A 15,249-nucleotide genomic window follows, 5' to 3' on the forward strand; every position below is an offset into this window, starting at 1 on the left:
TGTCATTGGCTGGTAGGTTTGAATATGCATGCAGACAATTTATCTTGGGGAGCTTCTGGAATTCTCCAGACAACAGAAGGAAATGTGAAATTTTGAAAATGCGAGTCAGCTTTTCACATTACCCCGTCCTGTTTGCATTTAGGTGTTTCAGGGAGAGTCCTGCAACAGAGCTAAACTGGGTCATGTTGTGTGTGTAGTATCATACCTCACCCCGCAGCTGGGAAGCCCAGTTCTGGACTGTACAACTCTGTTTAATTCTTAGTTCCATACCGTGCGCTTGTCCAAAGAAACATTGTTAGCGTCAGAGCGTCCGGTTTCCATCTCAGCAGCATTTGTAGCGGCTCTCTGGTGTCTGGTCCAGTGGCTGCTGCTTGTTGTGGGTGAGCTGAAAAAACATAGATGGAAGTGCAGGATGTTGCTGTGGGTAGAGGAAGAGGTGAAAATTTTTGTTGCCGTTGGATTGGATCCATGATTTTTTTCATACCGGCTACAGTGTCAGCAGAACCACTTTTCCCCCTGGTGACCTGAAACAACATGACTGGAGGTGGGGGCAATTACAGCATTTCAGGAGTATGTTCCAGTGAGAATCTGACACTTCTAGAGAAGTAATTGCCATCACCACCACCTCCGACATGAGTAGAAAATATTTGGATTTGAGTCTTCACTATGTGTTGTAAAGCTGTAACTTCAAGACCTAAAGGACCTACAACTCTTTCCTAAAGTTTTTGATCAAATGTCGTTTGCTGGCTTCCTAGAGGTTGTGTTGCCTATAAACAACTTGAGAGGGGTTGAAACTGTGTGTGTTTGCACACAGTAGCTTGGGAATGCTTTTCTGATTTGAGTAAAGAACAGTTGCAGTAGCTTTTGCAGGAGGAAGTACAAGGTGTTAGGCTGCTGGCTTTGTGCCATGTCAGGTTTGCTGTAATGACCCGTGGGCTGGCAGAGCAGTCGTGCTGGCAGGCAGCTTGCGATCTGTGCCCTGCAATTGTCCACATTTTAGTACGTGGGACTTGTGAGAAAGCCAGAGTCTGTTTAATGCCCTGCACTGTGAGCAAAGCTGATGTTAACATGTCCTGCTGACCTGCTGAGAGCAGGATGAGGTGTTTGATCTTTTACAGTTTCCTTGTTTTACCTTGTTTTCACCATGACTGAAATTTTTCAGGGCTTGTCAAGTGACATTTGTTTACTGAATTTCAAAAAACACTCATTATAGCCAGGATGCCGTGCTTCTTTGAAAGTACTTCCCTTGGTGAGCAACACAAGAATTTGACTTGGCTCCAGAAAATGCATTACAAAGGAGGTAGATTGTTTGTTTGTTTTTTATTAAAGATAACAAGAAGTGCCCAGGCTAGCAATATATACTGCAGGTTTTATTTTGGTTTGCAGCAAATGAAAATGTCTGGGTGATTAAACCCACAAAAGATAAATCCTGCAAAAGGCTTTGTTAATTGTCCTCCGAGGAAAGTTTTGCACTGCTTTTACAGAGCCATTCTTTATCCTGGAAAAAGAAAAGGGCAAGAGGAAAGTAATTGCATGGTTAACTCTGGTTTTCATTCTTGACTGTTTTCTGCCTTCATTTAGGGTTATCTTAAGTCCTGTTGAATCTTGCTCGTGGTGTAATACTAGTGCCCAAACAACCCTGTGGGTCACTCCATTTCTCGTAACCTTGCATAGTTAGGTGCAGAAGCAATCATACCCAGGGAAAGGGTCTGTCTGATATCACAGACCAATTTCTGTTTGTGTTCTGTTCTTCGGTGAACCCCCACTGTAATCTGAACACTGCACTAGGAGACAGAGCACTTGGGTTTTACAGTATTTCTCACCCAGTATGCTCTTTGTGTAGCTTGATACAGTATGTATTTTATGCTCAAGTTTCTGTGATTTAAAGAAATTACTTGTCCAGGAATAACGAAAAGATTAGTAATAACACAGTGAATGCTAAAATAATTCCTTGACACCTTTTGGTCAATGTGGGTTTGCTTTCTGCTTGCCTCAGAGCTGATATATGGCAGTGTGTCATTTTATATAGAAGAAATTCATTCCTTGTTTGGCTGAAGCACAGGAATGCTGTTTTGCTTGTGCAGCAAGTTCATTGAGTTGAAGGAAATCTGGGTATTTGCAGATGGGCACAGTGGTGTGAAAATACATCGTTTCTGGAAGTATGTTTAATTCCTCTTGATTTAGCCTGGAAAATAGATTGTGGTCCAAGAGACAAGTGTCTGTGATGTGAATGAACTACTTGCTGAGCCTCCAGTACAGCAGATGAAACAGTTGCTCACCCAGAAACACAGATATGGAAATGGATTTGGAATTTTTTCTAGTTCCACCTTTTTCCTCTCTTGTATGAAGAGTTGCTCACAAACAGCAGAGGCTTACCTCCAGGCTGTGGTTGGATGGGCTTACAGTCCTTTACTTCTATTGTTTTGCAAAGGTGAGCTCAAAATTGGGTGCAGTTGGGAGCACTTCCCTGATTTTGCAGCCAGGAGATGAGAGATGTTATCAGTCACCAGGTTATCAGTTGTAGATGTTGTGACCCTTCATCTTGATAACAAGCAGAACGGGGACATGTTGTCTTTCTGACAGAAGGAGTTGTAAGTGCAAAAACTCATCCTTAAGGAGAAATGCGGGCAGTGCTTTTCTCTGACGTGTCTGCTCTGTCTGTTAGCAGCAGTCTGGAGGCTTTAGCTGGGGTGAGCAAAACGAGGTGCATCGGTGTGTATGGAACCAATGGTGGATAGTTGTAGAGGGACTATCCCAGGGACCTCTGTGTCTTACAGGTACCACAAGCTGATCTGGGGGCCGCACAGCATGACCTCAGAGGAGAGAGTCTCTGGAGTCCTGATTGCTGGGGGTGAAAACGGAAATGTCATTCTGTATGACCCAGCTAAAATCATAGCTGGAGATGCTGAAGTAATAATTGCCCAGAAAGACAAGCACACAGGACCAGTAAGAGCACTCGATGTCAACATGTTCCAGGTCGGTTTTCTGCTGTCCTTCATCACATCAGTGGCCTGTCTTAACTTGTAACCTCAAATGTTTCTGTCCCTTTCGCCTCTCCTGAAAAGCGTGAACTAAATTTGCTGTTTGAGTGTCTGTGTATTTAATAGGAAGAACCTACCCTGTTACTGGGGTGCAGAAGTATAAAAACCATACCCAGGGAAAGGGTCTGTCTGATATCACAGACCAATTTCAGTTTGTGGTATCGTTCTTCGGTGAACCCCCACTGTAATCTGAACACTGCACTAGGAGACAGAGCACTTGGGTTTTACAGTATTTCTCACCCAGTATGCTCTCTGTGTAGCTTGATGCAGTATGTATTTTATGCTCAAGTTTCTGTGATTTAAAGAAATTCCTTGAAGGTATTTCAGAATGGGGAATAAAAGAGTTTTAAGTGCCTGGTTCGTTCCTTCCCCCTCATCAGTTTATGTTGTCAGTTTAGGGGGTCATTTTAGCTCAGCTTACATGTAAAGTAGAGGTGGTCTCCTGTGGTCTTTTTACCCAGTCTCCTTTTTAGCTCCCACATACTGTGCCAATATTGTTCTCATCACACAGGGAGTATTTACATGCTCTTACGTTTCTGGTGACATCAGATTTTAGGTATCTCCTTTGGGGGTTGGGTAGGATCCGTCCTCAAGACCTGTAAGTATTGTTACTCACAAAGAGGAGACAGAACAGGAAACACAGTGACATGGCCTCTTTAGCAGAAGAGCTCTCAAAACCAACAAGCTTTCCTCCGTCACTAATGAGCATTTACTTCCTTTTAGATACAGTGTGTTGATTTTTCCTTGTCCCCACCAGCTGTGCGAGAATTCAGTTGAATTCGTTTCTTAAATAGCGCTTCTGTGCCTGCACACTTGCTTTCAGCCAGGCCACCCTGTGTTCATTGTGTCTTCTCTGAATAGCTTCCTTTCCCTTTCTGCCTGTTACGAAGTCGGGACTTGCTTGTCACCGGCTTGTTGGATGTGATCAAAGGATGCTCGGTGCCCTCTGCTCGTGTCACCCTGCCTGGACTTTTGCAGCCCGGACGCAGGATTGCTCTGGATGATTGCACTTGCTGTGGGCCGAGTGCTCTCTGCTGCTGGAGGCACAAACACCACGCTCCTTCCAGCCGACCCCACGTGTCATTGTCTGCTCTGCAGCACCACTTCGTCTGCTCCCTCCCAGAAGTGTCACTGCTGCCCAACTCACCTGCCCGTGGCTGCGCCCCTGCAGCCTCCTCATGGGTGTTTGCTGTGCAGTGGAGAAACACTCCACAAACCAGGAATTTTGGTCTTGGCATGCGCCAGTCTAGTGCACCAAATGGATTTTTTTTTTCATTGACTTAGTCTTACTTTCAATCTCAAAAAAACTTCCTTCTTTCCCAAAGCTGCTCTGTGTGAGCCAAAGGCTATATGCTGAGCTGATAGGAGAAATTGGCACAGTTCTGTGAATCTGATGCCTCCCAGCATCTAAAACTGTGAAAGCTGATGCTGAAAATACTCTTAGCATCTATTAATGTGTCTTACAGACTAATCTGGTGGCCTCTGGTGCTAATGAGTCTGAAATCTATATCTGGGACTTGAACAATTTTGCCACGCCAATGACACCAGGAGTGAAGACGCAGGTACCAGATTTGTATTTGTTAAATACTGCAGAGCAGACTAGTAAAAAATATGCATGTCACTTAAGTTGAGAGCTCATTGAAACGTACAGTTTTAAAGCTGTCTCAAGGAGGAGGGGATGGAAAAAAACCCAGTTGAAGTCTAACTCTGGTAGCTGTTAATTGTAGTTAGCCATGAGCCACATTTCTGGCAACGTTAGATACAGTCCTTAAGGGGTGGTACAATGTATCTCTCTGTATCAAAATAAAGAAAAACGTGTTCCTGCATGTTGTTCTCCAGTGGCTTTCCCGAAGGCCAACAAAAATAGGCCGCCTATTGGCACTTAATTTTTGTAATGTTCTCTTCGTGACTTTTGCTGATTAAGGATACCAATTAAACCCGGACGCCAGAGTGAAAAGAGTAGGTGTATTTTACTGGGGATAGCTAAATAATGGACCAGAGTAATACAGAAAACATACAGTAAGAGAAGACAGAATAATGCACTTAAAGCAAATAGGAAAATACAGAGTAATACATCAAATCATTACTACACGACGGGGAGAACAGTGATTAAGAAAGACACCTCACCACTTGCATACGTTTCCAACATGCAGACCTGCAGGTGCTGGGCAGCCCTGGTTACAGCGAGGATTTGTTGAGTCTTTCCCGGCGAGTGGGAAATCCTACGCGGTGCGTCCACCCGTAGCTGAGGCTTCCAAAGTCGCTGTGAGCGGGTCCAGCCTTATGGACCAAAAATCAGCAAGCCAGAATAGCTGGCACCTTTGTTTTGAGCGGAAACATCTGGTTTCATCCTCCTGTTGGATTCCACCCAAAGCCTGGCCAGGGCTCGGGGGGAGAACCAAGGGAGTTTCTAACAAGGCCAAACACTTGTGTTCTCAGCCTTGAACAAGGCTAAATCGGGAAGTTGGATACATTCTCTCAGCATTTCATCCTCAGTACTGATTATATTCTGTCTAAGCTGCATCCTTCACTAGTGAGCATACACACTTTGTTAATGATTACATACTAAGTCAGCAGCTTCAGCTCGGGGCCTGTTGTTCAGACTTCAGTACTTCAACACTTTAGCACTTTTTACACCAGCATAAGTGATTTGTTATAACTTAGTGCAATACCCACTAGCACAATGGTTATCAGTTATAAAATACACAGGATTCATCTATAGGTCAACTCTGGCTTGGGCCTGTGTCCAAGCCTTAGCACTTCAGTGACGTAGCTGTGACCAAAAGCGCGTGGCAGGAGCCCGTGTCCTTAAGTGTCTGAGTGACAGCGTAGGTAGCTTTCAGTGGTATGAAGTCAGTCACGACAGCACTATTTTGCCACCCTTTGTGATTTTTTTGCCCAGCTCCGTACAAGGGTGACTGGATGCTGCTCCTTTTCTAGCCCCTGGAGTGCAGTTCCCTGGCTGTGCCTTTAAGTGCAAAGGTCCACGCGAGGAGTAGTTTGCTCTGCTTCCTGTGCAGCAACCCTGGATATGCAGCCATGTTCATCCACAACAGACTGGTGGTTTTGACTGGCTGCACAAGCAGTTGATTCATGTCTTCATGTGGTGGGATTTTATTTTTTAAAAAATTGTATTTGGCCAGGGGAAGCTGAAGTATCCCCGTAGTCTTTGAGAAATGTTGCATTTTATCAAGCCACAAATAATAACAAGCCAAGTCTCTCAGGTTACACCACTTTTTAAATATCCGTAACCATTGCATGTCTTCTGGTCTTCCGCTGCATGCGTGAATCTGAAGATCGTGAGGGTGCAGATTGAGGGAAGTAGGAGGAAGATAAAAAGCAGCTACTGAGAAGTCAGAAGATGAGGCGGTAGGTTTGACAGTTACCTTCATGGGCTTCAGGGAGTGTTTAATTGCTGTACTTAAGAGCCAGTGTTTAGCCTGTCTCTCTTAAAGAAGATATATGGGAAGAAAAAGTAGTACTTGGTACCTTGTGAAGGAGATAGAATAGGAGGAAGTTGTTTCGATGCGTGTACATTTCTGTAGCTGTTACAAAATTGTACAAGAAGTTTGTGGTTACTGGAAAATGGGTTTATTACTGCATGATAATTTGGAGACAACAGAGTGAGGAAATGGGATGAGAAGTAATCTTCTGTTTCAAGATTTTTAGTTTAAACTCTCTGAGTTTAGATACTTTGTTTAGTCTGAGTCATTTATTATCATGTGGGCGTTTTGGAGGACACTCACCTTAAAGATCCCTGTATAGAATTTTTTTATGTCTAATAGTAATTTTTTAGGCTGGGAAGTTTTTTAGTCCATATGCTTAATGACAGCTGGAAATAATAGTGCAACAAACACTGGGATAACATTGCTTTTAATTCTTGGACTAAAAATAAGCAGTTGGGGGCAATAAAAATACCCCACAAAATTCCTCCAACCAGACATATTTTTTTTGTAAGGCAAAACGTAATAATCCAAGGCAAAAGGGCAGTTCATATACCTGGATACACTTTTATGGAGCAATTTTCTGTTCCTGAAGACAGTTGTACTTAGTCTTCTTTAAGCAACTAATGTATTATATTGTAAAGCAGAAAATGCAAATATTACAGAGAAATACTAGCAGCTTATAAATCAGGGTTTTCAGGCTACCCCTGTACGTAGGAAACCAGAACACACAGAGTACCTGGGATGAGTCTCCTTGCAACTGTCATTTAACAAGTCCTGAAAATAGCAGGTTTTGAGTCTTCAATTTGGGAAGGTTGTGACAGGCTGTTCTGTGTGTGCGACAGCCTCTCGAGGACATCAGCTGTATTGCATGGAACAGGCAAGTCCAGCACATCCTGGCGTCCGCCAGCCCAAGCGGCCGAGCTACCGTGTGGGATCTCAGGAAGAACGAGCCCATCATCAAAGTCAGTGACCATAATAACCGGGTGAGTTGGCTCTCATGCGGCTGCGTGGGCACTTGTGGAGAAGTGTGGGTGCCTCTTGGCATGTGGGGACAGGTCATAACACCCCTTCTTACATGACAGAAAGATACTGGTGCCTGGGCCAGTTTTCTATGACGTGCTAAATATCTAATGCTTTCTCTTAAAAGTATATGCAGAGGGATTATCAGCATTTTAAACTAAAATGAGCAGATGCACATTGAAGCAAGGCAGTCAGATTTCCTGTCAGAGTGACAAGTTAGTTTGGAGAAAGCCATTACTGATCTGTTTGGGGCTACCACAGAAAGATTTTTATTCAGCTAGTCAGAAATAACATGTTTTGTGTACTGGAGAGATGAAGTTGATGCTCACGTGCTCTGTGTGGCACATTTAGTTTCTCAGAGCAGGTGACATCATGACTTAGTGCTCAGGCTCCTCAGCGTCACGGGGTGGGATGACCACAAGGGCTGAACCCTGGCAGGACGCTGACAGCTGGTGGAGCCTGGGGCTTGTGCTTCTGCTGGTCTGGACGTGGAAATGAGAGCAGGCTGCAGCTCAGCTTGGAGAGGGCAGGGTCTGTGGTAGAGCGCACCACAGAGCATTGCTGTTGAGCAGATTACAGGGGACGCTGCCTTGTAGACTTACAACCACCATGCCTGCTCCTCAGGCAGTGCAAATGTGAAAAATGTGAAAAAACCATTGAACTGGTGGAGAGTGACATATTTGTATAATTCTGTATATTTTAAATGGAATATTGCTTATAACAACTTTGAAGATGTGGCAAGAGTTCAAAACAAAATTTACAGGTGGGTGCTCCTGAAGTAGCTGCTTGGTCACTGCACTCTTTTTCTGATAAACTGTAACTCTCAATGTTTTTCGTATTTCTTGCCTAACATAACAGCAGCACAGTAGGCTGTCTTCAGGATGTGATTGGAGGCGAGTGATACAATGTTCACATGACAATAACCTCTGCCTAATGATGGCTTTTATTAAAATATTAATAAAAATGTTAGAGAAGAAGGTTTGTACAGAGGGCTTTACAGTTTTCTTACATTAAAACATAAGACTGTGAACAAGACAGCACAAAGTCATCTCTTTGAGAGGACCTTGGGAAACCTAACTGCAAGTCTCCTCACTCATGGAAATGAGGAGAGTATCCCAGTCTGAATGCAGTCAGAAATAGTCCCAGAAACACAGCTGCAAATTTCCTCACAACAGTCACAGCATGTAGACATATTTACAGAATCCCAGAACCATCTCGGTTGGAAAAGCCCTTGAAGCTCTTCCAGTCCAACCATGAACCTCACACTGACCGTTCCCAACTCCACCAGATCCCTCAGCGCTGGGTCAACCTGACTCTTCAACCCCTCCAGGGATGGGGACTCCCCCCCTGCCCTGGGCAGCCCATTCCAACGCCCAACAACCCCTTCTGCAAAGAAATACTCCCTAAGAGCCAGTCTGACCCTGCCCTGGCGCAGCTTGAGGCCATTCCCTCTTGTCCTGGCGCTTGTTCCTTGGGTCAAGAGACTCATCCCCCCTCTCTGCACCCTCCTTTCAGGGAGTTGTAGAGGGCGATGAGGTCTCCCCTCAGCCTCCTCTTCTCCAGACTAACCCCCCCCAGTTCCCTCAGCCGCTCCCCATCAGACCTGTGCTCCAGACCCTGCACCAGCTTTGTTGCCCTTCTCTGGACACACTCGAGTCCTTCAATGGCCTTTTTGTAGTGAGGGGCCCAAAACTGAACCCAGTCATCGAGGGGTGGCCTCACCAGTGCCGAGTCCAGGGGTAAGATCCCTTCCCTGTCCCTGCTGGCCACGCTATTGCTGATACAAGCCAGGATGCCATTGGCCTTTTGGCCACCTGGGCACACTGCTGGCTCATGTTCAGCTGGCTGTAAATCAACCCCCCCAGGTCCCTCTCTGACTGGCAGCTCTCCAGCCACTCCTCCCCAAGCCTGTAGTACTAGTTGTCTGTTAGCCTGTTAGGCTAGTTGTCTTTTGTCCTTTGGTGCTGCTTAGTTATTTTATGCTGTGGCACAATGTTTTCCCTCAGATGCACTGCTCGGGCCTGGCATGGCACCCTGATGTTGCTACCCAGATGGTTTTGGCCTCGGAGGATGACAGGTTGCCTGTGATTCAGATGTGGGACCTAAGATTTGCCTCCTCACCACTTCGTGTTCTAGAAAGCCATACAAGGTATGAGTCTTATGTAACCTGCTGCTCCATGGTGTTTACACAGTTGGTGACTGCATCCCAGTTTGTATGTCTCACTTGTTGTTCAGTTTCCTGTGAGGGTTCACTGAGTTGGCGGAGGTGATTCCAGCAGCAGACAGTGTTATATGCTGGCTTGCTGACTAGCCAACCCTGTGTCCGGAAAGGCTTGCCTTTTTGGGGCCTGCTGGTTTGAGGGGAACAAGACCCCTCCAAAAAAAAACCCCATCCTGCTGGAACACTGAAGTTGCTTGTTTGTTTCTGTGCTTTTTGAGAGGCGGTAGCTGAGGTGCAAAGAGTTAGTAGTAGTAGTAGTAGTAGTAGTAGATTTTGTCTGGATAATGGACTGAAGGTGCGCCTGAGCGCATCCTCACATGCAGACAGTCTCTCTGCCCCTCAGTCCCCTAAATGCCTTAAATTTGGGTACAAGAAAAGAGTTTGTTAAATTCTTCTCCCTCCTCAGTTGTTAGTGAAACTTTCCTTATTGTCCAAAACTGCCACTTGTTTTAAGGGGAGAGAGAACAGCAATAAGTCTGTGTTGTAGCTGCTACCAAAGCTGTTGCCAGTGGTTCTGCTGACTGGAACCTCCTGCTAATAAAAAGAAGCTGACAAACTTTGTAGTCACCGACCTTTCCTACAGGTTTGCACACTGTATGTTGATGATGCTGCAGGCAAACAAACCATTTTGTTACACTGGTGTCCAGGTTCTCCCGCGTGACTGTTGCATTTCATTTTCATATACGATGGCTTCACCTCTTCATGCAGAAAATAGAAAGCGTCTATTTGAATGAAGTGCTGATAACACTGAAAAATTTCTTCTTTCATAAGAAGGAGTGGAGAGGTGGAATGCTCAGCTAATGCAGAAACTTGGCTTATAAATATGCTTTATTTCTCAGCATTTTGCATTTACGTTAAACTTGTTTTGGTTGTGACTTTTCACACAGGGGTATATTGGCCATTGCTTGGAGTATGGCAGATTCGGAGCTGCTGCTTAGCTGTGGGAAGGATGCTAAAATTCTGTGCTCCAGTCCTAACACGGGCGAGGTATTGTACACACACTGCTTAAAATCTCTGTTCAGAGGTGGCACAGTGGCAAAGCAGGTGTTTTGTGCTTGCATTCCTAGGAATGATGCTTCTATGGGATGTTTCTCCATATCCCATGTACTTGCAGCTGCTACATGTGCCTTCTGAAATTGTTCTGGTGATGCAGGATTCTTTCCTAGTGTTGCTGATATTATCCATTTGTCCTTACTGCTTCGCTCCTGCCAAGTAGTAAAGTCCCTGATAATTGAAAGGAATAGAAACGGCCACACTTAAACTAAGTATTTGCTTCCTGCTCTTTTGCTTTGGGCCTGATGTGGCTGGATTGCTGTTGCAATTGCCTTTTACCTTCTGTAAGCATAAGAACTTTTATCCAGACAAGAGGGATTTTGTAGGTTACTACAATAGTGACAGGTCAGTGATAGGCACTTAAATGTGTTCCGACCCCACGCTTTTGGGCCTGGGGATACCTTTCAAAGGAGGTGCAGATCCTTTTTTCAGACAAGTTGAGTGTTTGCCCCTAGAGCATGAGAAGGGCTTCAGGCACACCCTGGTGCTCCTTGCCTGCAGTGGGCAATAATCTTGGAGGACTTGAGTAGTGTTTGTAAAATTCAAACGTTGGCCCAAAAGTGAAAAAGCTGTGGGGTGGTAAATTAGTTATCTGAGCTGGATCCTGTGCTGTTAGGAAGACTTTATATGTGAATGAATCATACTACATGTTTTTACTAAAAATAAAAAACAGTTTCCTGGGAGACAGCAAGGCAGTTTGCATTTTGCTCTTTGAGCTTCTCCTAGTTTATGGTTAAATGTCTGCTGCAGTGGTGGGCTTGTCTGTTCCAGGGCAGGAGAGTCTGTCTGCCCAGAGTGCAGGTTTTAACTTTTCCAGTTTTTCTGTGAAAACAGACTTCCTTTGGAGCCTGAACATGTCTCCATGTAGTGTGTAGAGATACCCAGATTAGCACTGAGCTAGCATGAATATCAGCGGCAGCTCACAGCCTCCAGTGGAACAGCACAGACATATGCCTGCATAGTTTGTCCTGTGTGGATTAAACAGAAGATATAATAGGAGGAGAAGGAAATTAAGCAGTGTGATAATCTCGTTTGGTGATTTGTCAGGGTTTCTCCACTGTTAGTATGTACGGTAATGTGGAGGCTGCTGGGGAGCAAGAAGAGCATGTCAGTCTCAGGGCAGGCAGGAGAGTTGTTGCTGTTGGATGTGGTGCTCCATAAAAGCCCTGATTTATTGGACTTGTTTTTGCTGCCCAGGTGCTGTATGAGTTGCCCACGAACACACAGTGGTGCTTCGATATCCAGTGGTGTCCCAGGAACCCCGCTGTCTTGTCTGCGGCTTCGTTCGATGGGCGGATCAGCATTTACTCCATCATGGGAGGCAGCACAGATGGCTTGAGGCAGAAGCAAGTTGACCAGGTTTTGAAAAATGTTCAGCTAAGAATATGGACTGAAAGGGGGGGGGGGGGGGGGGGGCGGGGGAATAGGGCTCATGGGAAGTTTTCAGTGGCTGTCTGCAGCCCTGCTTGCAGGAGTACTTATCTGGTACAAATAAATGCTTATGTTTAGTTTTATTGGAGATATGTCACTTTTGCTTTTTCCCCCTTTTGTTATCACAGCTTTCATCGTCTTTTGGGAACCTCGATCCATTTGGTACAGGACAGCCCCTCCCACCCCTGCAGCTTCCCCAGCAGACTGTCCCACAGAGTGTTGTTTTGCCCCTAAAGAAACCACCCAAATGGATCCGGCGGCCTGTGGGAGCATCGTTCTCGGTAAGCAGGAGACTAGGCTCGGCGTGGATGGCCAGGCAGGGAGGGAGGTAGTGGTGGCATCTGCAAAACAATTTAGGAAGAGGGGAGTTCAGTGTCATGCTCAGACTTGGAAGAGCTTCCCCTGTTTGTCATCGTGGCAGGAGATGCTTGCAGCAGCTTCCAGACCAGGCACCTGGGACAGCAAGCCAGCAAAAGTGTAACAAAAATGCTTGGGGAAAAAAACAAGGAGGTGGTGTGTTGCCGCAGGCACTTGTTTCTTTCTGTTTTGGGATTAGGGCTTTGCTTTTATGTGCTGTGCTTACTTTGGAGTAAATAAATATACATTGGGAGGGGGGGAATGGGATCAAACTGGGCAAGTATCTGAGACTTTAGTGCAGTGTGAAGCTATTACGTGAGTTGGTGTGGTGGAGAACACTCAGGTTAGCTCTGATCAAGGTCGCAGGAGTTGCTGTGGCAGCACACGGCTAGGCTCTCCATGGTTGGTTGATTTGCAGAGGAGCCAGGTGAGAGGGTGGCAAGGCTCTGCTTTTTGTGAAAGCAGAGTCACCTGCTTTTTAGCTCCACCTTTGGCTTATTTTCTAGACTCACAGGCCATTTTTTGGGATCTCCTGAAGATTTCAGCCTGTCCACTTGAAATGGATTTATTTGCCAAAATACTCCTCAGTTTTCAGCGTTGTATTGTCTGCTTACTCATGATCTGATGCACAAATTAAATGTAATTTTCTCCCAACAAATGATGGGATGCCTAGCCGCTGACTGATGTGTCATTTTATAATGGTGTTTATTCCCTTATTTGTCCTGTCAGTCCTTGTCAGTCTTGCTTTTTGTAATGCTGACCTTCTTGTTTATTGGACTGGCCTGTGTAAATTAACTGAGCTACAGAATGAAATATTATAAGCCCTTTCTAATTTTTTTTTTCTTCTGTTGATTTTACTTCTCTCCAAACGATGACACAACTTACTGCCCATCTATCAGTAGGCTTGTAACTGGTAAACAGCCTGCCAAGAGGAGGGCAAGCATCATGCTTGAGCATTTATTTAATGATGCATGGGTTTCTGTGGTAATTACATTGCGATATCATGAGGTGCTCCATTTATGCTGGGCACTGTACAGACCCACAGCTCTAATTCTCAGTTTCTAGTGGATCTTTTGCCTGAGAAAAAACAGGTACAGGAGTAGCTGTTCTCATTAGTCTTATTAAATGTGCTCCCACTTACCCAGCAAGCTCCTTACGTGCATAGAAATAGGGGGTGGTGAAAAAAAAAAAATCGATGAGTCAGTGTCTGGAACGTTTGTCCTTTGGACCATAAGCATATATGCACTATATAAAATCATGTACGTACATATGTGTATGTGCATATTTTTCCATACACGCTCCAGTGTATGATTCTACTTTTGCATGCTACATGTGTGCCTCAATTGCAGTTTGGAGGCAAGCTGGTTACCTTTGAGAATGCCAAGTCTCAGCAGCAGCCAGGCATCCAGCAGCAGCAGCAGCAGGAGCAGCAGCGTCACCATGTCTACGTGAGCCAGGTTGTTACAGAGAAGGAGTTCCTGGCCCGCTCAAACCAGCTGCAGGAGGCTGTGCAGTCTGAAGGCTTTGTCAGCTACTGCCAGACGAAAATCGACATGGCCCAGGCTGACTTTGAGAAAAACGTGTGGGCCTTCTTAAAGGTAACAGAATAACAGGGGTTCAAGAGTCCCCCACTGACTTGGAAAGCAAGTACAGAAATGGTTCCTTCTGCACGGGATGGTGTTTTAGCAGGAGAGGTGCTGGGAACAAAAAGGCTGTGGGAATAGTGCCCATAAGCCTTCCCTGGAGGTGGCTCACCAGAAGAGAGAGGGTCCTTAGGGCCAGGGGTGCTTGTGGGGTTCGTGAGAAATCTTGGCAGAGCGAAGTCTTGGGGGAAGGTATCCTGTGGGTTGGTGTTTTTTTTTAATATCCCTCATCAGTACATCTTTGTACAGGGAACTGGTGAGAAGGGATAAAGCTTTGAAATAGCTTTAGATGTGCTTTTCACTGCTCACTATGAACATTGAGAGCTTTCCGAGTGAAGTGGATAAGCAGAATGCTCACCTGCAATAACCAGATTGAAGCCTTGCCTAACTACTTGGATGCCCAAGTCAATGAAGACCTTTTCAGTTCCCTTTTATTACCCTCAGTCTACACAGTCAGTAGCTCTTACTAGGTGATTTGTGCCAGTCAAGTAAAAAGCCAGTGAGGGAGAAAATGGAAAATTGTGAATTGCGATATATTTTTTAACTTTTGTTTTTTAAAGGTGAATTTTGAAGAAGATTCACGTGTTAAATACCTCGAACTCTTAGGATACAGGAAAGATGATCTGAGGAAGAAGGTAAATGTTCCTGGAAGCTGGGCTTGTGTTAAATGCTTTCCTGATGGATGTATCCACAGAGTACAGCCTAATATGTTGACAATGCCATGTATGGTTGAAGTACTCCTTCACCTGTGGCACTGGAAGAGCAATTACCAGTATCCACAGGCTATTCAATACAATAAACATTTTTATACAACGTTATTTTTGGTGTGTTTCCCAGCAGATAGTATTTGTCAGTGCTGCAGCTCTCCTGATAGCCATAATACAACTGTTACCCATCGTGCCGGGGCCTCTGTTTAAACACGGCTGACTTGAATAGTTGTGTTATTTAAGGAATGTCTTTGTTCTAAAGGATGCTAGAAATCTTCCTCTGCTCTTTAAATTTTGTCTAGATAAACTACTCATGAGTAACTTCCAAAT

General features: G+C 45.1%; 1 protein-coding gene across 9 annotated transcripts in view; it reads left to right on the forward strand.

The window, feature by feature from the left end:
• Window positions 1-15,249, forward strand: part of SEC31A (SEC31 homolog A, COPII coat complex component) — a 47,399-nt gene that overhangs the window by 2,577 nt on the left and 29,573 nt on the right. For all 9 annotated transcript variants that reach the window (XM_074823914.1, XM_074823915.1, XM_074823909.1 and 6 more), the window contains exons 5-13: window positions 2,778-2,976; window positions 4,508-4,603; window positions 7,330-7,470; window positions 9,514-9,656; window positions 10,616-10,715; window positions 11,979-12,140; window positions 12,341-12,493; window positions 13,919-14,167; window positions 14,773-14,847. In XM_074823914.1, the coding sequence (XP_074680015.1) occupies window positions 2,778-2,976; window positions 4,508-4,603; window positions 7,330-7,470; window positions 9,514-9,656; window positions 10,616-10,715; window positions 11,979-12,140; window positions 12,341-12,493; window positions 13,919-14,167; window positions 14,773-14,847 (1,318 nt within the window). The remainder of the gene's footprint in view (window positions 1-2,777; window positions 2,977-4,507; window positions 4,604-7,329; window positions 7,471-9,513; window positions 9,657-10,615; window positions 10,716-11,978; window positions 12,141-12,340; window positions 12,494-13,918; window positions 14,168-14,772; window positions 14,848-15,249) is intronic.

Source organism: Strix aluco, chromosome 4 (genome assembly GCF_031877795.1).
Source record: "Strix aluco isolate bStrAlu1 chromosome 4, bStrAlu1.hap1, whole genome shotgun sequence".
NCBI classification, from domain to species: domain Eukaryota; kingdom Metazoa; phylum Chordata; class Aves; order Strigiformes; family Strigidae; genus Strix; species Strix aluco.